This window comes from Cervus canadensis, chromosome 14 (assembly GCF_019320065.1).
Source record: "Cervus canadensis isolate Bull #8, Minnesota chromosome 14, ASM1932006v1, whole genome shotgun sequence".
NCBI lineage: Eukaryota > Metazoa > Chordata > Mammalia > Artiodactyla > Cervidae > Cervus > Cervus canadensis.
The window spans coordinates 593,959-620,118 of NC_057399.1; the positions used below are offsets into that span (position 1 = coordinate 593,959).

Here is a 26,160-nt window from a genome sequence, read left to right on the forward strand (position 1 = left end):
CCAACCCAGGGATCGAACCCAGGTCTTCCACATTGCAGGCAGATTCTTTACCAGCTGAGTCACAAGGGAAACCCCTCACTTATTTCTATTATGTCATTTCTACCTCGGATCACCAGGCATTCGATCCCAGGGGTTGGGGGCTGTTGAGTCCTGCGCCAAGGACACAGGTGCAAGGCTTTGCACCAAGGCCGGAGAAGTGGAGCCCAGAACCAAGGTCACCTCCAAAGCTGTCTAAGCTCCTTTATAATCATTGCCAAAAGCCCCTGTGATCACTAACAGGCTTCCTGACTCCAAATTAAGCAAAAATGCCCATGCCGGTAGTCATCCTACAGCTCCTTAACCAACCACCTAATGCCATCCTTCCAGCAGGAATTTCATAGAGGCTATAAAAATTGGTTACTAACCCATGAAAAGTGACGGCTCTTCCTGGTCTGTCAGGAGGTCGGCCTACTGCACTCACAGAGCCCACATTACCCCTGCTCTTTGTTCTAATAAACTCACTCCCTTCTGAAATGCTGTGTGTCTGGAAATTCTTTTCCAGTCAGTGCTTGGACTTCCTCAATCGGGGGCCCCTACTCTAATAAACATTTAAGAAGTCACAGCTGGGAGAGAAGTCTGTTTCTGTGGTTCCTTCTACCCTGACACCTCCTGCCAACACACTGGGTAATGTGCGTTGTCAGCAGTGACAACACAGGATCCCAGAAGGGGTGGCTCCGTGAACAGAGCACCGGCCTTGAGCTACCACACTCATCAGGGATACCGTTCCCGCAAGCCTGCGTGTTCACACCTCATCCAGGGGTCCGGGTCTCAGGCAGACCCCTAGGAACTCCAGGGGGTTGGGGAACTGAGTCGTAGTCTTCACACTCTGGTGCAGGGAGATCACGGCCCTGAGGCTATGAGGGCTTCAGTTCTCTCCCTGAAATCCCTGGGCATCTCCCCTTTGCTCTAAGCTGTTCTTTTCTTCCTGCTAAAGAGCAAAACTGACTGTTCGAAGGGCATCATCCCATGTAACCAAGAACCTCCTTCCTACTTGCCTAAAGTAAGTTCACACAGCCCATCAATGAGATTGCGTCATGAAGCAGGAAATGAAAGCCCACACGCACACTTGGTTCTTCTCAAACTATAAGCTTTTATTCTATTTTATATGTCACTCATCCAGAACATGACGAGTATATGGGTGGCATCGTTCATACTCAATGTGAAACGACGTAATGCACACAAGTCACTTGCCCTTTGCTGGGCCCACGTGTGCCAGGCAGGAAAGAGCGCTCACGAAGCCCACCTTGAACGGTGGCCTGCTGGGGTACTGGATGTGCTATCCTCATTTCCCAGCTCTCACACGCTCCCTGGAGTTAGATGGGCCGAGATGGACATTTGGCTTGGAACTGAAGTTTCTAATTTTACACTGCTGAGTACAGCTGGACTGTTTCCCAGCCTACTTCAGAATCAAGATGCTGCCCACTCTCTACTGTGATCAATCTGAGTGTGGGATTTATTATTCACCACGCTGTCCTTCAAATCAAACAGAGAAAAGCAGGCCTCAAGACCACAAGTCAGGAAAAATTGGAAAGTGTTCCCTTTCTCCATCCTGCTCAGTTTTTCCCATAACCTGTTCCGGCCTGGAAGACGAGAGCTTCCCGTCTTTGATGGATACAAATGTGGGAGGAACAGCTTTGGTCTTAAACAAGAGGTCAGAGCCTTCTTCCCTCTCTAATCTTGCTACCTGTGTGCCTCACACCTTCCTTCCCAAGCTGGGGGACCACTGGCAGTGAACAGTGCAAAGGTTCACCAAAATCGGGGCTTTAGACGATGTTCAACACAGCACAGCAGCAAAAACAGATGCTGAAGGGGCTCCACCACAGCTGGGCGCCTACTAGCAAAGGTCAAAACCGTCCCTGTTTTGGTAAACTTCCTAAAGTCTGTTCTACCCCACACACTGTGACAAACTTCCCTTGCTCAAAAGACTGTGACTCCGGGTCAAAAAAGGTGGATAAGAAGTAAATTCTCAACCTACAGGAATACGACAGTTTGTTAAGTAAACCATCACGTGACCCTCACCTGCACACAGATCAGAGTGGGGAAACTGGAGGCGGAGTGGGAAAGAGAAACGCTCATGCTGTGTGATTTGATCAAGGGCACAGCTCATAAAAATGCCAACAATCTGGAATTTCCCTATAAAAAGTTGAGGAAACATGCCAATAGCCAGAAATGAGATTACTTAAATGCCAACAGTTTGACCTGTTGGCACTGAGCCAATGTTCTCAGAAGAAAAGGAGGATGCTTCCTCTGGGGCCAGGGGAGCTGGTCAAAAACCCCGCCTATCACACAGAAAGAGAGGGAAGGGGGGCGGTCAGCAAAGAGCAGCTGCAAAGGGTCGAGGGCCAGGGATTTGAAACCAGTGTCAGCTAAGAGTTTACCATGTGGACCCCAGGATCTCTCACACTACAGTAAAAACAGCTGTATTCTTCCAAAGTTCTCCCTGTATATGCTGTAACGTGGGGCAGAGAGATGAGGTTACACAGGCCAATACCAGAGGTGGTCTCCCCACTCTAGACATCTCCAGCAGTTCATTTACAGTAACCAGGTGGGAGGGCTATCTGACTGAAGAAGCACAGTTGCTGAATTACACTCAATCAAGAAGGTATCTGAGAAAGGTCGTCCACTCTGGACCCCATGGGCATGTGGGACAGACATCTGTCAGTGAGGGAGGAAGCTCACCCCTGTAGAACCTGTCAGATTAAGCCCACATGACAGGGAAGGGTCTCACAGCCTGATCACCCTAAGAACCAGCTTGGGGAGGGAACTAACAAGCATATTCTAAGAAGTTATAGATTAGTGTCCTCCCAAATAAAACATGAGTCTTTATTGTTACATTTCCAACTCACAGAATTCCAGGCTATCATGAGACATATATACACAGATAATCACTAATCTATGCAGTCATCTTCTGCACCCTCTCTCAAAATTTGGCCCAAGACATTTTCCAGTTCAACCCCACACACCAACTCGGGATAAACAGAAACGCTGAAGTCTTGTCGTTTAACCCTCTGTTCCAAAGTACTATTAGAGGTGGAATATCTGTTGGAGGAGGCGCTTTTGCTGGGTTGGAACAGAGGTGAAGACTTCTGGGTGTGGTTAAAGTGTGAACCTCTCTGCCTTCTGACCCACAGACTTCGGGTCTTTCCTCTTCTTTGTTTTGTCTCTTTCCATAGCGGTTGCCTTACAGGTTGTCATAGAGATCGCTCTTCTATTCAGAATCACCCTGGAAGGCAGGTGGTTCAGATGAGCAGGACTGTTACCTATTAAGTTACTGAGTCAACAACTGAGGAATCTGAACTCCGGGATTACCACTCAAAATAAATATTATTTCAAAGTAAATAACAAACTACTCGGCTGGCAAGTGAAATGCCTAAGTCTTTCTAAACCATAGACTTGGGCTTTATGCTACATCCCAAGACAGAAATCAGGTAACCTACATCTTCAGAGGAATTCACAAAGCACTCCTTCCTGTTTCTTCCCTCAATGCTGAGAAATGACTCTGGAGCCGGAAGCTGTAATATACAATTTGGGGCTCAGGTAAAAACTGCCCTAAGGCCCAACCCTGATTAACACCGACTATTCTTTTTCTTAAGTCTAATGGTGCCTGCGTGGAGGCTCTCAATGGGAAAAGGAAGGATGTAGCAGGTGGAAGCTTGGAGAAGCTGAGAGATGAGGGCAGATCCATTAACAAACTCGGATGGTACTATGGGACATGACCACTGAAGCCAGTTATCTTCTGAAAATATCACGATCACTTTCAAAACCCGTATCTTTTTTTTTTTTTTCCTTAATCAGGAAGTCAGGGGTGAGAGGAACATTCGCTTATATTGCTCATCAACACGTTCTTCTTAACAGAACTGAGACTATTTTAAGAATATGAGGAGCTTTTCAAGACATCTGTTTTCAGGACAGACTGCAGTAATAGAAATACTTTCCAGAGTTGGTTCGTTCTAGAGTCTATTCCAAGAACAGGGGCGGCCAACTTTCGTGAGGTTCCAAGGCATGTTCTGGCAAAAATATTTTCACTTTCCTAAAGTTATATGCTGTCTTAAAGTCCAACTATACTGTATACACATTTATATATACATATATATATTCATCTGATCCTTTTCTGACAGCAAAAAAGGGAACACTTTTTTTAAACTCCAAAGTTGATAATATTTGTAGAACATTATGAAGGCAGAATTTTGGTTGGTTGTTTTTTTATGACTCAGAACATAGATGAAATGAAAACTTCTGCACACTGCCCCAAATTCACATCTTTAAAAGGTCCTTTTCTCCATTCACATGAATTCGTCTGAATCATTGCCATCCTGTAGGAGACAAAACAGTGAAACCATAAAAGCCTCCAAAATAAGTAACTCAGTATGAAAACTTTCATGTCAGTATTAAGGAACAAGCTTCCTTGCGACGAACTATAGAATTCAATTAAAAAGTAAAATGATTAACTTCAGTCACTTCTCCTCCATGTTAAGTTGTTAGCTGTTTAGAATGGCGACAAGAGCAGTTGTGTTCTCTAAGGTGTCATCACTACATGGCCTGGGTTGCCCGGCAATGAGAGTCCAGTGGGTCCCAAACTGTGAAGTGAGGCCCAGCAACTTACTATAGGGTGTGGAAAACAGGACTCCTTCAACAAACAGACCACAATATGAAACAAAACAAATACTGCCTCCATGCTTTAATGCCAACAAAGCTATAAATATGCACAAATATTTTTGATCTAAATTCCATTATTTTGAGCCTTGGGGGTATCATGTATTTGTTATTTCACAAGGTGGCTTCATTTTTTTTAATAGAAAAAGTCATCCAGAAGCTACAGGCTAGTTACCAAGTTAGCTGGCTTACCAAGTTTTTGATTAGGAAAAAAAAAAAATCCTCACATGGCAGTGGTATCTGTGTAAGGACTGACTTTATTGTGTATAAACAAGCCCGGAGACCAAGCACAGAAGCGAACCCCGAAGCTCCTTTCTGGGCTTCCCTGGTGGCTTAGACGGGAAAGAATCTGCCTGCAATAAAGCAGGAGGCCCGGGTTCAATCCCTGAGTCGGGAAGATCCCTTGGAGAAGGGAATGGCAACCCACTCCAGTGTTCTCGTCTGGGGAATTCTATGGACAGAGAAGTCTGACGGCTCCATAAAGTCCAGAGCATCGCAAAGAGTTGGACACAGCCGAGCGACTTTCACTGTGAAGTTCCCTTCTGAGCTACTGCATACCCTAAGACAACTGCTCTGGACGCCAACATTCAATAATACTGTGAGTTCTGGTACATTTGCCTGAAAATGTCGTAAACTGAACACAACATTGTTCTGGCATCTCTCTCTTTCCCATGCTTTATACCTGCCTTGATAGAGAGGGAGGGGACTTCGGCTTACAGGTATGCGACATGCTTTTCTCCTTAATAGCTTGTGTTAAAGATGGGCAGGGAAGCAGGGGAGAAAGTAGAAAACAGTGCTTTCTGGGAAATCTGGCTTGATTTCCATTCAGCGGGCTTCTCTGTGCTTCTCTTCAATTAGCACAACGAATTAAGGCCACAGTGGAAATGCCTTGGATAATTGTACAAAATGCAAACTACTGTTTGTAGTCTATCCACGCATGCGCATGCAAACTCTGACTGCCCAAGAGTTCTACACTGGAATAATTGTGTCAGAGATGTTCAGAGTCATCCTATGCTTCTGAAGGTCAGCTTGAGATCCCAAACACCGAGGATGTTTGTGTCCCCAAAACTCACTAAGATAATGTGGCTTGATGCCAATCAAAGTGAATTACTCCCTACAAAACCTATGAGTTAGATCTGCAAGTTCCCATGTGTCTGGGGATCTATGCTTTTTTGGGATTACAGTAACTTTTAAATGTATAGCTGCAATCCAAGACGTGATTTGGACAATTTCTGTATTTTAGATTCCCTTTAAGAGTCAAAATATTTTGGGGGCAGATTCCCTGGAGAAGGGAATGGCCACCTACTCCAGCATTCTTACCTGGGAAATGACATAGGCAGAGCAGCCTGGTGGGCTATAGTCCATGGGGTCAAAAAGAGTCAGACACGATTTAGCAACTAAACAAGAGTCAACATGCTTTTCAGTGCAGCAAAGCAGGGTTCTCGTCATCCACTTAGAAAGTGATAAGCAAATAAAACATCACAAGAAACGGTTCATGGTTCCTGATACCAAATTTAGAAATTAGAAAGAAATGCTAGATGGAAGAAAATTATTCTAAACAGGAAAGCAAAAATTCAAAATTAAAACCAACCTCAGGGTGGAAGACTAATATTTTTCCTGATGAACTTGTGTAAGCTAAGTTAAAAATTAAGTTGTGTCTTAGGTAAACACCAGTCTTTGGCTGAAAATAACTGACCAAGCTGTGGATTAAAAAATTTCTGTGTCGCCTTAACAGAAGATGGTTACAAGAATGAAAGTCCATTCTTTTGAAGAAGGAGGATGAGCTATATGAGTCCTTGCACTGTGAGAGAACAGAAACACCCAGCACAGAACTTCCTCGGAAATTTGCACCTGGTTCCAACATGGGCCTTGGGAACAGCAGCAGCAGTGACAGGAGGAGAAGAAAGGCAGGAAGGTTAACAATCCTTTGGTCTACAAACCTGACTTTCTAATCCTGGAACTTTTAACATGTCACTAATTGGGTAGTGTCTGTACACAGATGTATATTTGTGTGTGTATATGGTGTGTTTCTTAATTCCAAAACAACATCCAAACTTTGAAAATCCATAATGAAAATGGCTAAGGTCATAACACAATATACATGCCAGATTTCTGCTGGGAAGTTGTCTCTAAATAATAGAAAACTTCAATAGCAACAACAACCACAGCAAAGACATCAGACCTGGATTATGTTAACAACTTCTGCTCAACTGTTATACTGTTTTCTCAGAGTAGTTTCCAGAAGGGATTAAATACACCTCATCTCTTGATACTGATGCTCTGTGGATAAATAACAACCAAAGACAATATGGATAAGAAATAATAATGACCATTTATATTCATAAAGTGTCTAAATCAAGGAGGAACTTTCACACACGACTTTGTTTAAATTCTAGAACAACCCCATGAGATAACATGTCTCTCTTTAGTACTGATGAATTGTCCCTCGGAGAGGTTAAGTAACTTTATTAGTCTTATCCAATTAAACAGATGGTTTAAGCCTCAGAACTTCAAAGTCAAGTTTCTATTTAATTACCGAATACTACTCTGGAATTTTTCACGAATAAATTATAAAGGTACATCTCTGACTCATGAAGGAGCCCCGTAACTTTAGTTCTCCAAAGGGACAGGAATAAGAATACTGTTCTTATCAATTTTTAGAAGGACATTCATTTACAGACGAACAAGGTGCAAAATCCTATTAATAATTACAATTCACACACTGAATATGGGGTTTGGCGAGGTGACCTTTAAGGAAACCTAAGTTCTGTTATTTCTAAGCATCTAAAGCAGTGTTGCTTAACAGTATTTTTTGCTGTGATGGAAATGACCTGCCTCTGCACCATCCAGCAGCACAGCCACGAGGCACATGTGGTGAGTGTGACTGAGACACTGAGTTTTTAAACTAAATCAAATTAAATGTCATTTTTTAAAAAAACGTAATTTAAATAGCCACATGCAAAGAGTGCCCAGTGCACTGGACAACACATCTAAAGCATCATATGCTATACTATAAACATGCAACATAGCAGCAAATAACACCTGTCTAATTTCGTTTTTTTGCACAGACTGTTTAATAATGGCCTAACTACGCTATCTCCAGCCACTTCAAAATAAATTTTGGGCAAGACAGCACTTGTGGACAGTAAGTCCCTGCCACGGTTCCAATAAAATAATGATGTGCTTGCTGATGCTAAGATGACCCCTTCTACACTATAACGTGAATCACCATCTCTCTTTATCTTAGGTCCTCAGGAACACGAAGACAACCAATGTTTGGTACTTAGACTACAGTTAAGATCTTTCATTTAATTTAACTGAAGGTGATAATTTTGTCCTTGCTCAATTAAAACATAGAATCTGCAGTCACATTACTATAGAACATTAATAAATAAAGGCACTTTTGGCATGCCTGCCGGAAAAGAGGGAAACAGGGAATGAAAAAGTTCTTGAAAACAAACATGGGGCAAAGACCACAGGGAAAGTGGGCAGTGTCTAACAGAATCCACCTGAGTGTTCAATCATTGCCAAACCACTGTCAAGCCATCCGCGAGATGTCAACCAACACTGGCCAGAAACTCAATCGTTACAAACTTGGTGAGTTATTTCAAGGCACAAAATTAGAGTGAATAACTTGAATGTACCTGATTTGAAGACATATTCTCAACTTTCATTAGTGACGAATAGCTCCTAGAAGAAGAAAAACAAACAAACAAAAAAAATATTTTAAGTAAGATTTTCTGGCTGGCAAGTATTTCATGAACCAAGTATCTAGCAATGCTGAGGGCCTTCTGAAGAAAACAGCATCTCTGCTGTGACTTGTCATCTCACCTGGGTCTTATTCTTTTCTAACTTCAATCACTTGAACTGTGGGCTTCAACTCTGATCTCTGAAGCTGCCAACTCTGAAACATCCCCACCTTAGGTAGACTGAAGTCCTATCCTTGGTCTTTTCTGATCTGTTACACACTTCTCCTCTATTGACTCCTTTTCTGATTTCTGCTTATTCCTTCCAGTTTCAATGTTTACACTGTGAGCTAGATTTCAATGTTAAATCACTACAAACAAAGCTAGTGGAGGTGATGGAATTTCAGCTGACCTATTTCAAACCCTGAAAGATGATGCTGTGAAAGTGCTGCACTCAACATGCCAGCAAATTTGCAAAACTCAACAATGGCCACAGGACTGGAAAAGGTCTGTTTTCATTCCAATCCCAAAGAATGCTCAAACTACCGCACAATTGCACACATCTCATATGCTAGTAAAGTAATGCTCAAAATTCTCCAAGCCAGGCTTCAGCAATACATGAACCGTGAACTTCCAGATGTTCAAGCTGGTTTTAGAAAAGGCAGAGGAACCAGAGATCAAATTGCCAACATCCGCTGGATCATCAAAAAAGCAAGATAGTTCCGGAAAAACATCTATTTCTGCTTTATCAACTATGCCAAAGCCTTTGACTGTATGGATCACAATAAACTGTGGAAAATTCTGAAAGAGATGGAATACCAGACCACCTGACCCACCTCTTGAGAAACCTATATGCAGGTCAGGAAGCACAGTTAGAACTGGACATGGACAACAGACTGGTTCCAAATAGGGAAAGGAGTATGTCAAGGCTGTATATTGTCACCCTGCTTATTTAACTTATATGCAGAGTACATCATGAGAAACGCTGGGCTGAAAGAAGCACAAGCTGGAATCAAGATTGCCAGGAGAAATATCAATCACCTCAGATATGCAGATGACACCACCCTTATGGCAGAAAGTGAAAAGGAACTAAAGAGCCTCTTGATGACAGTGAAAGAGGAGAGTGAATAAGTTGGCTTAAAGCTCAACTTTAAGTTAGTTTTCAGAAAACTAAGATCATGGCATCTGGTCCCATCACTTCATGGGAAATAGATGAGGAAACAGTGGAAGCAGTGTCAGACTTTATTTTTCTTGGGCTCCAAAATCACTGCAGATGGTGATTGCAGCCATGAAATTAAAAGATGGTTACTCCTTGGAAGGAAACTTATGACCAACTTAGATAGCATATTAAAAAGCAGAGACATTACTTTGCCAACAAAGGTCCATCTAGTCAAGCCTATGGTTTTTCCAGTGGTCATGTATGGATGTGAGAGTTGGACTGTGAAGAAAGCTGAGCGCCGAAAAATTGATGCTTTTGAACTGTGGTGTTGGGAAAGACTCTTGACAGTCCCTTGGACTGCAAGGGAGATCCAACCAGTCCATCCTGAGGAGATCAGTCCTGGGTGTTCACTGGAAGGGACTGAGCTGAAGATGAAACTCCAATACTTTGGCCACCTCATGAGAAGAGTTGACTCACTGAAAAAACCCTGATGCTGGGAGGGATTGGGGGCAGGAGGAGAAGGGGATGACAGAGGATGAGATGGCTGGATGGCATCACTGACTCGATGGACATGAGTTTGAGTAAACTCCAGGAGTTGGTGATGGACATGGAGGCCTGGCGTGCTGTGACTCATGGGGTCACAAAGAGTCAGACACAGCTGAGCAACTGAACTGAACTCAACTGAAAAGTTTGTTACAATATCACAAAAGCCAAGTTAGTTATGCAAGGTTCTAACAGAGCAGTGGGCAGGCTATGAGGAGGAATCCAACTACGGAGATGAAACTGACTCGGACACACTGCGGGGGAGCTGCAGACACTCCTCTCCAGTGTGTCAATAAACAATGGTGTCCCCTGGGAGACTCACAGGTACCTGTTTGAAGGCCCTCTCCAAAATCCACATAAAATTGAGCAAGAGCTGTTCTGCTTCTCTCACTTTCCAAGCAAGGTCACTTCTAAGGCTCCGACTACTTTCAGAAGCTCTGCTGTTTCTTCTGCCGCATCCTTGCTCTAAGTGTGGCTTACAGCACAGCAGGTGGAAGGAACATGTCACTCAAGGCTTCCTCTCTACAGGTAACCCTACACAAAGGTTCTCTACACAAAAGTCCCATTAGATGCTAAGCTACAGGGCAAGTGTCGGCAAAAAAGCTGTCTAAAGAGCTAATGAACAAGATGGTAAGTGAGAATTAATATGTGGAGACTAAATAAGGGGAATTTTTCATTATTGTGTAAATTAATAAAATGGCTAATAGAAGGACTGATGCTGAAGCTCTGATACTTTGGCCACCTGATGCAAAGAGCCGACTCACTGGAAAAGACCCTGATGCTGGGAAAGACTGAAGGCAGGAGGAGAAGGTGACAACAGAGGATGAGATGGTTGGATGTCATCACTGATTCAATGGACATGAGTTTGAGTAAACTCTGGGAGTTGGTGATGGACAGGGAGGTCTGAAGTGCTGCAGTCCATGGGGTTGCAAAGAGTCGGACATGACTGAGTGACTGAACTGAACTAAAGTATATATTTAAAACTTCATGGGAATAGATACTGGGAAAGATTGAGGGCAGGAGAAGGGGATGACAAAGGATGAGATGGTTGGATGGCATCCTTGACTCAATGGACATGAGTCTGAGTAAACTCCGGGAGCTGGTGATGGACAGGGAAGCCTGGTGTGCTGCAGTCCATGGGGTCGCAGAGAGATGACTTAGCGAATTATCAACAACAAAATATACTGCTACCACTTAGCCTTCACAGTTCGGCACTCTCCCAACAATCTAAATATTTCTTTAAGAAAACTACCTCAAAGGATGATCTTTACGTAGACCTATTCCAAGTATCAGATCACTGGAATTTCTGCACACTGACGACAGGGTAGGTAAAGCACTTATTTGCAAGAACAAGATGGAGCTCTGTCTTCAGGGACTGCTGCTCTTTTCATCTGAGAAGGAAGCTGGTGCCTTCTGGGTCGTGGGTTTTGCTGTGTTCTGAGCTAGAGGCTGATGGATAGACTCCTGATTAGAGCTTAAAGAATCTGGACTATACGATGGCAATTCCATCCTTTTTATTCTCCTGATAGAAATTAGAAATGAAAAGCTGATTGCCATTCTTGTTCAGAAAGTTGAAAAAGGGAGTTTAGAGTCTAAACAATGGCAATAGAATTGGGAAGAAGTTGGGCATCACCAAGATATGAGGCTGTGAAGGACTTCCTCCCTGAAACCGTTTGGAAGTACTGTGGGTGCTGTCCAAGGTGAGAATGTCTTCTCACTCTATCTGTAGAATTCCCCAAAGATTCAAACATCAGTTTCTTCAGCGATCACAGCAATTAAACTAGACGTTTCTTAGCAGATGGTCCAAATAAATGAATCGACCGTTGGTGAAATTTAATGGTATTTTCCATGTCAGAAAAGCAAGTGAAAGGCTTTAGAATGAGAAGATTTTGTAGGCATAGCATTCAATCTCTTGAGTCAGAGTCAAAGACAGAAATTAAAAGTGATACTAGCACCAACAGGTTATAAAACAAATCTGAGCTTAGAGGTTGTTGTTGGAGTTTCACTAAAACTCTGAAACAGGCTGAACAGAGGGCAGAAGAGAGTGGAAACAGTGTGTGTGAGATTGAGAAGCAGACTGAGATGAGCTGCATGTCTCGGTGAGTTACTCAGTCTCTCATTTTCCTCTTCTACAAAATGCAGATGCTAAAAAATATTTGCCTCACATGGCTATTGCTAGGATTAAATGAGATAATGCAGTAAAGCACAATACAGTGTTGGGAAGATGACAAGTATCCAAAGATGTTAGCTAACCTTTCTTATTAAATATTATAAGTAAATTAAGTGACATTATCAAGGGAGCTTCCCTGGTTGCTCAGATGGTAAACCATCTGCCTGCAATGCAGGAGACTCAGGTTTGATCCCCGGGTTGGGAAGATCCCCTGGAGAAGGGAATGGCAACCCACTCCAGTATCCTTGCTTGGATACTCCATGGGGTCCCTACAGGCCATAAGGTGGCAAAGAGTCGGAAACGACTGAGCGACTAACACTTTCACATTTTTTTCATATTTCTAACATATAGTATTATGTTTCTAAACAAAATTATGGTAGATTTGTAAAAGCACAAAAAAGTATGTTATTTTTACCCCACTGCACAATGAAAACAAAAAGAATACACTAGTCTAAATCATGCATCACTCAAAATTCCACACAATTTTGAAACCGATGGTGTTGCTAATTGTTCTTTCGTTCACAACACAAAAGAGACAATTCTACAGCAAACTGAATGTTTAAGTCTCTGCAATAATCTGTCTCATGCTGATTATAACCTGGGGTAACACTTCCAGAGGTTTTCACTGGAATACTGTATTGTAAATGAGACCATGCAACCTATTTTTAGCAGAACTCCCAACAGGGACACATGCATGTCGATAAAAAATAAATACCAGCGCTTGATCATAATACCTCCATTCTGGCCAAACAATCTTGCTAATAATCCAGAGTATTCCAAGGAAACCAGGTCAGGACAGGGCAAGACAGCTCAGGTGGATCCTATTCCCTTCCCAAAGGAATCAGTAACTTTTTCGGTACATGCATCACAAATTAAATCTACCATTCCTAAGGGTTAATTCCCAATTAAGTCAGCAGTGAGGACTTGTCCAAGGTCAAGGCAAGTGTCTTAGCTCCAGCATACCTAAGTTCGTCCATCTCCCTCTTCTTTTTCATCTCTTCCTTTTCTCTCCTTTTCATTTCCTGAATCTGGGCTTTCTTCTCATTTCTCTCTTCACGGTCTCTGCATTCTTTCTCTGCCTCTAGGTCTGGGAACCGCTCCATTTTGGTCTTTTCTAATCGGTTCAGGATCTCATTCACTTTCTTCTCTACTGTCACAATTTTCACCTTTGATGGAGACGTAGGAAAAAAGATACTTAAGTCTTTATGGTTTTCCCCTCCCCCTCAGAATAGGGCAGAAGCTTTCCTCTACCACCCAGGTGGAGTCCCTTTAGGAAACAGACATGCGGATCCCTCGACAGTAGAGACAGAGACCCCTCAGCACCAAGACACCCCTCAGCATGAGGGCGCCACCCCTTCCGGTGACGTCACACTCACATCCTTCTGCCTGTGAAAGCCAATCTGGCCCACGTCCATGTCGGCTGTCTTCTTCAGGTTAGACCACGGGGTGTACACCACATTAACATTGTTCATCTTGCAGCCTGCCAAGAGAAACTGTCCTCAGCATGTGGGCAGGAGGACACCGAGCAATGAGTGCCCACACCCATGATTAAGTCACCATAATCCAACAGGGGAAAAGGGTGAGAATGAACGAGCCACTGAGCATTTCAAACCACAAAATATTTTGTCTTTTTAAAAAAGCAGCTCCCTACAAAGACAAATGGTAAAGCCCACAAACAATTCAAGCTAAAGTATTCCAAAGGAAAGCAGGGGTCTAGAGATCAGCTTCAGGGACTCTGAGGCTTTCTAAAGTTGAACAACATTTACTATATGTGTTTTTAAAGAGAAAAGGGCCACACAGGTTTTCTCAGATTCTCAAAGGAGCCCTTGACCTAATGAAGATTAAGCAGCAAGATAAAGGAATTCGGGAGACAGGATCCTACCCGGCATTACCACAAACCAGCTGGTTCACTTGGGGAAAGTCCCCATGGCTCCTGGAATCTTGTCTGAAATATGAGGAAGCTGGACCCGTTTAGTAGTGTTCCTGTTGTTTGTTTCTTTTAGCAGTGGAACGTCTTTCACCAAAGAAAACATGTCAAAGCAATCGAAGCAAAGATGCTCTGGATAAAAGGGGTGCCAGGAACCCCGTTCACGCCTCCTATGCCCTCACCGCCCCCACTTCATGTGCCCCTCTGTGCCAACAGCCTCCCAGGCAGCTCTAAGAATCCCAGTTTAGTCACTGGTCCAGTGCTCCCTAAGGCCCTTCTGAATTTGACGGCGATACATGTCAGTGTTTACAGTCAATGATCACACACAATGGGGAAGTCTGGGGAACACAACCCTATTTAAACGATCAATGTTAACATCACCAAAAATGAGGTAAACTGGCAGCAGGTACCTCCTGACTGTAATGCACAAGGCTTCACTTGCATAGTAGTCCTGCCAGAAAATTTGATCCTACTGAACAGGAAGCTCACTTGCATAGTATTCCTGCCAGAAAATTTGATCCTACTGAACAGGAAGCATCACACCAACCCAAAGTGGCCTCCACTCTAAAAGTGTCAAAGTCCTGAAAGACAAAGAAGTGTCCAGATTAAAGGCGACCAGAGAGACCTGACAAGAATAGAATACAGGATCCTGGATCAGGAAAGAGATGCTATAAAGGGACAGAAGTGGGACTACTGACAAAACTTACATATGGTCCCTCTATCAGGTAACGGTATTCTCCCCATGTTACATTTCCTGAATTTAATCACTGTTAACACAGTTACTTTAGGCAGTGTCCTTCTGAGGACACATTGAATGGTCATGATGGCTATGATTCTCTTTCAAATGGTTCAGCTAAAAGAAAAAAAAAACCATTGAGTATATCATAGGGAGAGAGCAAACAAATATGGAAAAACTCTTGACTCTAAATGAAAGGCAGATGAGAGCTGTATTTTTCTTGCAACTTTTCTGCAGGTTTGAAATTTTTTTCAAAATTAAGTTAAAAAAAATCTCCATATGCAAGGCACTGTGGGAGATAGAAACATGGCTCACACAATGGATCCTGTCCTCTAAGATTAAAAGAGGACAGATAAATACATTTGTTTTTTGTTAAGCCACTAAGTTGTGTCTGAGTCTTTGCAACTCCATGAACGGCAGGATCCAGGTTTCCCTGTCCTTCACGATCTCCTGGAGTTTGCTCAAACTCATTTCTGTTGAGTCAGGATAAATAAGCTCAAGTAAAATGAGATGCTGTCAGGTGATACTGGAAAGATATAGGTAAAGCACTAAGGCAATTCAGAGAGGGCAGAGGACACTCGAAGATGGAAAAAGGGAAAGATTCCACAGGAGAGGTTAAGTTCCTTAATTCTTAATTGTTTAATCTCGGCTTCCTCATCTATAAAATGAAAATAACTTTCTTAATTCAGTAGAGTTGACAAACGAATAATGTGTAATGTTTCTGGCACAGTGCCAGACATGTAATTAACATTCAACGTTAGCTGTTCTATTATAACTACTGTGTCCACCCTCAGCTTTAGCTCGGATCCAGACATGTGATGGCTGAGCAGGAGTATAACAGTGAGGGCAGAGGGAACAATGTAAGCAAACGCACAAGGTGGGAAAACAGCAGATATTTGCTTTGGCTGGAGTGTGAGATACACAAAGGAAAACAGAGTCTGTGGTCAGATCCGAGATGCTTAAATGCCAGCTTAGGAAGTCTGGACTTAACCGTATAGACAAGGTGTGGGGTGTCATGGAAAGTGTCCAGGCTTTGAGACAGTTTAATCTGGCAAGAGATTATAAAGTGAATAAAGAAGAGGCTGACCAGATCCCGTGAGGACAAACAGCATGGGAGGTGGTCAGCCAGGGAGGAGAATATTTTAAGGACTCGGTGACACAGAGGGAGTGCACTCAGCAGATCTCACAGCAAAGACAATCTTCGGCAGCCCTCAGCATCCATTGCTCTTAACTCCTGACAGTGCAATGCCTGGGCTCAGCTCCTTCCTCTGCTGAGTGAGCCATCCCCGGGGCAGGCTGAAGGGGGAGGTTAAGGACTCAGTGATCCAGCGACTTCTCTTTTCTGTTTTCTCTAGAACTAGTAAACTACAAAGTGATTAAGGAGAAAGAGGCTCAGCCAAGAATAACAAGGCCAGGGCTCTTTGCTCTTGTAACAAAGTTGCGTCTGCCAGCCAGAGGCATGGGAAGGGGACAAGAACAGTGAAAGGTTGCAACACACAAGGAAAGAGGATGATGACAGTCTCGATTTTTATTATTTTTATTTCAGTAACCAGAGATCTTAACTGGGAATCTTAAGAGCTTGGTTCTACTCATAAAAATGGAATGTCCTAAAATCAATTGCAATTTAATGATTTATGGAGCTGAAGATGAGCAGGTCTACAGGACAAGGACAAGACTTCCGGTTTCTTTGGCTAGGCCCCTGACCCAGGAAAGCAGCCTGTGTGAGATCTGCAGGCTAAAAGGTGGGGGAGGGGCTCATTTCCAGCTCTTCTCAGTAATCACCGACCTCTGCGACCTGCTGTCAGCTCTGTGTCTGCCCCATGCTTATCTTCTATGTAAACCATATTTTTTCTCAACACTCTGGATCGGCCCTCAACTTCAAATGAACCCAAACTTACCTCAACCCTATCTAGGTCCATGTCCTACAACTAAAATCTAGTCTATCAGCTCAATCCTTCTTAGCAGAACACCATCTCCCTACTCTCCTTTATAACTGCCACCTCCACTCCATTAATTGTCCTTCTTGACCTACACTGACCATTGAAAAGTTAAATCTGGTACAGTAGAACTCAACAGGCACCAAGCCCATTATTACAGGTCCTACTTAAAACCCAGAGGCCAAGTGTCCCAACACTCTGCACGTTGGAAACATCTGGAGAGCACTATAAAAATACTGACTCTAACGTATCACCCCACACCAATTATTTAAGATTCTCTGGGAGATAACAAGAGTGGATTTGATATGCATAGGGAGAAAAAAGTCTGTAAGGAGAGAAGAAAGAAAACGCAGGAAAGAGCAAATGGGAGACTTGAATTCTAGAAATGTATTGAGCTGGCCAAAAAGTTCGTTTGGAGTTTTCTATAACATCTTATGGAAAATCCCAAAAGAAGTTTTTGGCCAACAGAACAATAACAAATAACGAATATAAAGATATGCAACAGCATTACAAATAAAGACCTGAGACACATTTATCGCCTGGCTTTTAATATAACATTTCCAAATGTCTTTTCACAAATAACCTTAAGGGTAGGCAAGTCTAGACAACTTTCTATTCAAGGGAAAGAAAACAGGGTTAAAAAAAAAAAAGACTTCAGATGGGCCATGAACATTAGAGGGGTGGGGAGATTAGTCTTCAGTTCTCTGACAGGCAGTGAGATTGCCATCTTAACAAAACAGGGGAAAGGCATATTATATACATGTTATTCTCTAGACTCAAGCCAAAGTCAGTAACATGTTCTCTAAGATGTAATCCATTTCAGACACAAAGTGTGTGAGTTCTGAAAACACCTCTAGGAAAACTGACCTTGAATGCTATTGGCCTTCACAAGATGGGCACAGTCCATCAACACCTCCTTTGGAATATCTTCTATTTTCTCTCCCTGAAACACAAAAATAAACCAAATGGCTCATCACCTTGTTTCTGAGCAATACTGGAGCACTTTTATATGGCTTTGCTACTTTACTAGGCACAATTTTATTAAAAGCAAGGGGCTCTTCAACTGTATTTCAAGACACTGAAAAATAAAGTCAGTTATGGAAATGTTTAAGAGAAGGCAGTAATATGGAAAATACTGACACTTAATAGGTAAATAAAAAACAGGGTATGAAAAGAAAACCACCAAAATATTAAGCATTTTTATGTCTGAGTAATTTTTTCCTCTTTCTTCTCATTCATACTTTTAGAAACCTTGTGGAAAAGTGATGTCTGTTTTTGACAATGGGAAGATTTCTTAGCTGAGGTCCCTATGCCCTCCCTCTCAAGAGCCATCCCTCTCAAGGGCTTCCCCGATGACTCAGACAGTAAAGAACCCGTCTGCAATCCAGAAGACTTGGGTTCAATCCCTGGGTTGGGAAGATCCCTGGAGAAGAGAATAGCAACCCACTCCAGTATTCTTGCCTGGAGAATCCCACGGACAGAGGAGCCTGGTGGGCTACAGTCCATGGAGTCATAAAGAGTCAGACATGACTGAGCGACTAAAACACACACACAAGGCATCTTACAGTTGTGGGTCTCAATCATCTGGTAGGTTATGTACCCTCAGCTTTAGTCAGGAACCAAGCTCCTGGTGTGTGACATATAAACTTCCACCATAAGGGAGAAAAAAATATCGATTCATTCACTTTATAGATACAGTATCAAAGTCAAAGCTGAATAAGCGAAGCCATTCCAAAGGAGCAAAAGCATGTCAGAGGCAAGAGCTGGTGGAAATCAGCTCAGCACTGGCTGTCAGGCATGGGATTACAGAAGCACTTCTGTCTAAGAGTGAAATGTTTTATCTACCTAAATATTTGAAAAATTAAGTTTATTCTATTTTTATTTTTTTTTCCTCTTAATGTTTCAAAATGGGACTCTCTCAAATACCTAAATTTTGACCAGAAAGTACTTAAACCCTATCTCATCCTGTGAATAGACTTATTCACTTAAATACAGGATTCTGAATTTACCAACTTGATTAACACAATGTCATCATCATGAATATCAACCACTACACTAGGCTACAATATAGTGATGATGATGCCTTCAGGGGCTTCTAACATTCATAGAAGCTGACTGACCCTATACTAAATACATCAAATGAATACTAAAGTACAAATTAGGAACCACTTTAGGAATATTCACTTTTTGAATGCTAGGAACACTCAGTAAATAGCCATATGAAATGGATAGTATTATTATGCTCGCCTTACCCATGAAGAAAATGAAGCTTACTGAGGTTTAGTAACTGGGCCAAGATCTCCATGTCTTGTAAATGTCAGAGCCCAGAGATGAACCCAGGACTAAAGTCAAGCTCTAACAACTGGCCCCAGAGTACAGTGCTTATGGAGTTTTTGTGGAAATGTTGTCTTGGCCCTTAATATCAGGTTATGTACCAACAGTCCTCCTTACTACCTAGAGCTACTGCTATTCCTAAAGCAATCCCCTCTTCTTGTTTTGCTATTTCTAATAAAATGAGCAGACCAAATAAAATAAAATCATTTGGCTTAGTATTATGCATTAAGTCAGAGTAAACAAAATGCATGGAGAGTCTAAGGTAAAGGTCAAAATTTTGACTGTAGGCTTTGCGCCATCGGTGTTAATGAGATAAGAAACCTCTTGATAAGTGAGATTTTTCTATAGGTTTTCAAAAAATCAAAGAAGCATAGAGAAAAAACCAAACACTTGATGAATATCCATAAGCTTTAAAGTCTGGGTTGAATTCACCTGAATTTGACCAAAAAAACCAAAAATGAATAAACACACATAGCACTTAGCAAGTGCCAGGCACTATTAGAAATGCTTTAGTTGGGACCTCCCTGGTGGTCCAGTGGTTAAGACTCTGAGCTCTGAATGCAGGGAGCAAGGGTTCAATCCCTGATTAGGGAACTAAGATCTTGCCTGTGAAGCCAAAAAAAAAAAAAAAACAACTTCAGTCATGCTAGGTCATTTAATCCTTACAATGACCCAGTAAGTCAGGGGCTGTGAGCTCCCTTTTACAGCTGAATAACTTGCTCAGAGATGCATAGCCGGTATGAGCAGAGCCAGGATTTGAAGTCAGCAGTCCAGCTCCAGTCTAGTCCAGCTCCCAAGTCTAGGTTCTGAATTACTTAGTCTCACTGCATCTCCAACGCTTACTTGGTACCTACTAATTAATATGAAGGGTTATGGCCTTTACTTTTATGACCAGTAGTCATGTATGGAAGTGAGAGTTGGACTATAAAGAAAGCTGAGTGCTGAAGAATTGATGCGTTTGAACTGTGGTGTTGGAGAAGACTCTTGAAGAGTCCCTTGGGCTGCAAGGAGATCCAACCAGTCCATCCTAAAGGAAATCAGTCCTGAATGTTCATTGGAAGGACTGATGTTGAAGCAGAAACTCCAATACTTTGGCCACCTGATGCGAAGAGCTGACTCATTTGAAAAGACCCTGATGCTGGGAAAGAGTGAAGGCACGAGGAGAAGGGGACGACAGAGGATGAGATGGTTGGATGGCATCACTGATTCAATGAACATGAGTTTGAGTAAACTCCGGGAGTTGGTGAAGGACAGGGAGGCCTGGCGTGCTGCAGTCCATGGAGTTGCAAAGAGTCGGACATGACTGAGCGACTGAACTGAACTGATAGCCTTTACTGCAGGAGATCAACCAGGTAGAATTTCCTTTAGGAGCACAGATTTTTATCAAGCACAATTATGGGCTTCCAAAAGAAAATGAAACGGAACTCCTGTTCAGACAAGTACTAACTGGTGGTAAGGTGAACTTGGGACTATCACCATTATTTCCATTTTCTGACACAGCAGAATCCAAAGGAAAAAACTTAATCTGAACTGAAAGGAAAGTTGGGAATACCATTCTTTATTTTCTCTAAACTTAAAATAGTTTCAGAATGGCAAGAAGTTGCCTAGGAAAATTCAGAATTTTGTTCCAGCACAGAGTTCACAAACGTCTTATTTTTTTTTTCTTTTTTACAATACTGTTCTCAAAAACACAAGCAGAATAAGTAAAGGTGGGCTAGCATGTTTTATCTTGTTAGTACACTGAGAAGTAAATATTATCAGCATGATGAATATCATTTTTTATTTATTAAAAATAGTCAAAAGGTTGCTCTTAAGTTATAAAACCCCAAAATGTTTTTGGAAAAACCTATACATATTAGGTAGCATTTTAAACCAGCACAGTATTTTCAAAGGGCAATCTGGCATAAAAGGAGTCACTAAAATATTTATATCTTTTGACCCAATAATATGCTTAAAAAAAATCAAAAGAAAAAAAAATAGTTCATAAAAAATATTTCTTGTTGGGGTTTCATAATACTGAATGCTGTAAACAACTTATATTCTGACAGGGAGCTTTCAAATTAACTGTGGCATACTGTCAACTCGAAGCAGCCAGTCAAAACAATAAATATAAAAATTATACGGTCACGTAATACAAACAACGAGGGGATGCCAAGGAGGAATGCAAACTGAGATGAAAGAATCTAAGTGCATGACAAATATCAATGAAAGGCATGGGGGAGAAAGCAGCTTACAAATAACTTTGAAAAACAGCATTTTGAATGGAAACTGTAAGGCAGAAACCAAAAATAATTGCACATAAACACTGTACTTTAGCTGACAAAGTTGTTTCTTATTGAGTATACAAGTCACCAAATCTGAAACCACTTCCACATAGATTGGATTCAAATAAGCAAATGATGGTGGATGGTGGGAGCCAGGTCTGCTTTCCCATTGTCTAAGAAGGAAGTAATAATAAAGGAGCAAGGAAGGAAGGAGAGAAAGGCCCCCGGAGTAATGGATTCACCAGAGACATCAGTAGGAGCTCATGTTTCGCTTACTATAGGTACAGAAACAATTATTCACACAAATTACCAACATGGGTTAATATATATGTGTACATATTTCCTCGCTCTGTCACGTGAGAGGGCCTAGAAGCAATGCCACTCCAGTAGCAATGAGCACTCCCAGAGTCCAGGTCTTGGTTTCTAAATACCATTTCTCAGTAAAAGAACCAAGGTTCTTTGGAGAAATGACTGATTCTAGGGCTGGAGCAGGGAAAACACATGAGCCTGGAGCATCTAGCAGTATCAGAAAGTAAGGAAGGGCTCCAAAACCAAAACGACAGGAGCATGTCAGAGGAACACAGGAGCAGAGGTGGGAGAGTCAAAGCAGGCACAATTTTAGCCACAAAATGCCACAGTCCATACTGACATAATTAAATGACTAAAACAAACACACGCGGGGAAGAGACGAACCTTTACAGAAGAATTCCAAACAATACATGCAGATACTCCCGACTCTAGGACATGGGACTTAATTCCATCCTCTCCCTGCCTCAGTACAGGATGGGCTCAGTGACTTGCTTCCAAATAATGAAGTATGGAAATGGGGAGAAATGCAACTCTCTGGTGGAAAAACCCGGCAAACATTACCCTGGCCAGGAGACCAAGGTTGACAGCATTAGTGCTAAGTCCTGTGAACAGACGTACCCCTGACATGATGGGGTGAGAGCACTCCACCTCTGTGCTGTTCTTTCCCTAAACCCGTAACTCCAGTCTAGTCTGGGAAACAGAGCGCCATTCCATAAACGACCTGAGCGGTATTTCCCAAACTGTCAAGGTCATGACAAACAGAGAAAGAGTGAGAAACTGTCGCAGGCCAGAGACCAGGCAGACGCGACAACCAGACCGCAGTGTGGGATCCTGGACCAGATACTGCAGCAGAAAAAGCACGTGAACGGAAACACTGTAGAAATGGAGACAGAGCCCCGAGGTTACTGAACAGAGCTGCACCGTGGTTCCTGAGTTCTGACAGATCTACCATGGCCATGGAAGATGTGGGCAATGGGGAAAGCTGGACATGCATGGACGGGAGCTTGTGCCACCTCTGCAACTTTTCTGTACATCTAAAATCATCCCCAAACAACATATATAAAAAAGCAACACACACAACAATTATCTGTACCCTGTGATTCAACTGTACAAAATATATGGATATAAAGACAGATTAGAAAAACGGTTTTATGTGACTGGGGAACATGGAATCTCTTCCCTTTACTATGATAATGCTGTTTTAAACCTCCTGAAGAAGCCCCGGCTAACAGGGACATGTCCCTTGGTAAGACAGGAGAATCACCAGTCTGAGAAAAAGGAACCACAATGCGATCTCCCCAGAAGACAGCAAGTCCAGCAGTGTCAACTGAAAGGACAGGGAGAGACAGCAGGGGTGACATACAGCCACCTCAGCTGGCAGGACAAGACAGTGCTTCTAGCCGGAAAGTACGTGCTGTGTTCCCCTTCCAAACCTCCTTACCAGACTTGCCCTTCGTGATTTCCTAGGTGAGGGGAAGACATCTCTTCATCTGCTAGTTTGTAGACTTTTGTACATATTTATTACTCTAAGCAATTTATTAAAAAAAAAAAAAAGACACAGGAAAGGCAGGATGCTCACCACTAAAAAATTTTGAATCCATGTTTAAATCCAATTACCTTATGCAATCGAAGGTACACATGAGCCGAAGAGAGTTTGTCCACATGAAACCTACAAAGAATGAAAACCACTTTTAGCAAGAGGTACAAGATAACCATCTCCTCAGGTCACCTGCGTTGAAAGCACTCCAATCCAAAAATATGAATTCAGTTGCCTATTGCATGCTGAGCACCACGGTGAGCAGAAAACACAGCCAACCACCTCCGAAGGCCTCACTTTCAGCTGGGAGAGGTGAGAAAATCATGAAGAGTTCTGCAGCTGTGCAAGGCTAAGTGCCGAGATGAGCACCGGAGGTGACGAACATGAAATGCCCAGGGAAGTGTGACTTTTCAAGTGAAAAAGAGCTATCAGTGACCCAAGGATTCACTAGTGAACTGAGATCTGGAGGGTCCCAGGCTGAAGCATGGGATGTACAGCAAACATGGGAAAGGAATTTTAGGAGAGAAGAGAAGGGAATGAAAGAAGTCATCAAGACTCCAGGGCTGCAAGCCTGGGCAACCTGCAGGGCCACTGACAGACACACCTCACAGCTGGAGAGGGAGCCTCATCCTTACAGTGGATGAGGGAGCCCACTCATCAGCCTGGGAAGGATGAGAGGTCTGGTTTGGGACATCCTGAGTTTCAAGCAATAGCAAAACAATCCAAAGAGAATGTCAATCAGAGACAGAAGAGTCAGGTAAGGACTGAAGCAGTAAGTGGACCACCTCCCATTAGGGGTCAGACTAGCAATTCATCCAGCAACTATACTCCAGTAAAAATAAATTTAAAAAGAAAAAACAAAACCAAGAAAACTCCAAAACCCAATTCATCCAGCCTTACATCTAACAATGACACTAATACTCAATTCCTGGGAAAGCATGGCTACTGCCCTTTATGATGTTGTTCTAAAAATATCAGAATGCCCTCTCACTCCCTAAGTCCTGCATTTACCTTTCATTAAGGCTCTATCATCCATTAATTTAATCAAATCTTTTAAAAATGTCCTTTTTTCATGTAACCCAACATTTGGGAATTTTAAGTTATTCACCTTTAGAAATCACCAAGTGAGGTGGATCTCTCTTCCCAACACCCAAAGATGACTTCAGAATGCTAGCAAACAATGGTAACACACAGCTGTCACTCCTGATTCTGTTAACTTCAGTTTTCTGTTCCTTAGTCCTTTCCTTTCAAGACTGAAGAATGTTCAGTAAAATTTTAAGGGGGCAACATCATAGCCCCTTATGTATTTCTCTAGATATTTTATTAGCATTAAAGGATTTTTTTAGAACTGAAAATGGCTACACATTTATACCCAGTCCAAGATGTAGACAGTGTGATTCTATATAAAGGTCAAGATTATGCTGTTTGTAATGCCCTCTTTAAAAAGATTAAGCATCTTGCTAGTGACTACAAAAGTTTTACACATTTTTTGGCAGACTCTGATGACTCTAGGTCTTGCTCCTCACAAATACTGACAGCCAGAAATGAACACAACATCTTGGTTTATTGTTCCTCTTCAGGTTCACTTAGTCATTTGCATTCTCATGTAAGAGATTCCTACTGATTTTCTCCTTCTGCTCGGCACTGTCCAGCCAGAAAATAAGCTTCTTGAAAATCTAGAAATGATATCTCACTACCCTGTTTCAGGATATTAGAAAAATACCCCATTTGTAAGCAAGCTCAATTGAGAAAACTTCTCCCATTCCAATTTAAAGTTCTCTACTTACAACAACTCTTTTCTACATACCCACAGTAGCTTGACTATATTCTGACTTCCCTTAAAGGTCCCTGATGTGGAATTTTGTCAAGAGAAATACATAAATAGTTCAACATACATATATACTGGGTTCAAATATAGGCAGTCAAAGTACTAAAACACACAGAGGAATACCACTGCTGATCTACATGAACTTCAGGCTTGTAGGTACACCTCTGCAAAGGGCAGGGGAAATGTATGGATATTCAGGGCTTTGGTTGAAGTGTAAAACAAACAAAAAGTCAGCTCTGTAAACTATTTGGAGCAAGCTTCCTTAACAAACGTCCCAAATGCTCACTCCAAATTTAAATTATGCCCAACTAGTTCCCTAGTTCTCTCTCTCCTGGTTACTTTCCTCTCCCTGATTAATCACTATCACCCTTCACTGAATAGAGACTAGACACTTGAATATGTGAGATCCCTAACCTGAGACTGTAGAGAAGCAGAGCACCCAAGGCTGGGTAATTTTACTTCTTCAAGTGGGGTCTCTGGATATATTACTCATTAGGGAGTCTGGAGGCAGTAAACGCACACTTTATTTTCCTTTGTTTAAAAAGAATTTAGGGACTTTCATGGTGGCCCAGTGGTTAAGACTCTGCATTTCCAATACAGGGGGTACAGGTTTGATTCCTGGTTGGGGAGCTAGATCCCACATGCCTCATGGCCAGAAAAACCAAAAACATAAAAACAGAAGCAATATTTCAACAAATTCAATACTTTAAAAATGGTCCACATCAGAAAAGAAAAAAGAAAAAAAAATCTTAAAAAAAAATGAGTTCAGTTCCATTCTCATTTAATCCTAGAAAAATTCTTTGCTTCCAAGCGCTGTAGGAGGTTTCCTAGTATAAACTCAGATGTTGACATTCCCAGAGGTTCAGTTCCAGAGTCTACGTCAAGGTGACCCAGGCTGAAAATCTGCCCTGGAATGCAGATCAACTCATTCATTTTTCACATGCCTCAGAATGTTTCCAGAATTGACAGTTTATGAACTGGAACAGGTCTTGAAATTTAGGGCTATGCCAGCTCATATCAGACCTCGAATAGCTTCTG

The 26,160-nt window shown here is 42.2% G+C and overlaps 1 protein-coding gene across 4 annotated transcripts in view; it reads right to left on the minus strand.

The window, feature by feature from the left end:
- Positions 1 to 1,109: 1,109 nt before the first annotated feature.
- CCDC25 (coiled-coil domain containing 25) overlaps positions 1,110 to 26,160 on the minus strand; it is a 34,341-nt gene continuing 9,290 nt past the window's right edge. For 3 of the 4 annotated variants that reach the window (XM_043486775.1, XM_043486776.1, XM_043486777.1), the window contains 6 exons: positions 23,375 to 23,426; positions 17,718 to 17,793; positions 13,627 to 13,730; positions 13,214 to 13,416; positions 8,337 to 8,382; positions 1,110 to 4,352 (listed from right to left, as the gene is read on the minus strand). In XM_043486775.1, coding sequence (XP_043342710.1) covers positions 4,323 to 4,352; positions 8,337 to 8,382; positions 13,214 to 13,416; positions 13,627 to 13,730; positions 17,718 to 17,793; positions 23,375 to 23,426 — 511 coding nt within the window. In that variant the 3' untranslated portion in view covers positions 1,110 to 4,322. The remainder of the gene's footprint in view (positions 4,353 to 8,336; positions 8,383 to 13,213; positions 13,417 to 13,626; positions 13,731 to 17,717; positions 17,794 to 23,374; positions 23,427 to 26,160) is intronic. The other variant, XM_043486778.1, reaches the window with a different exon arrangement.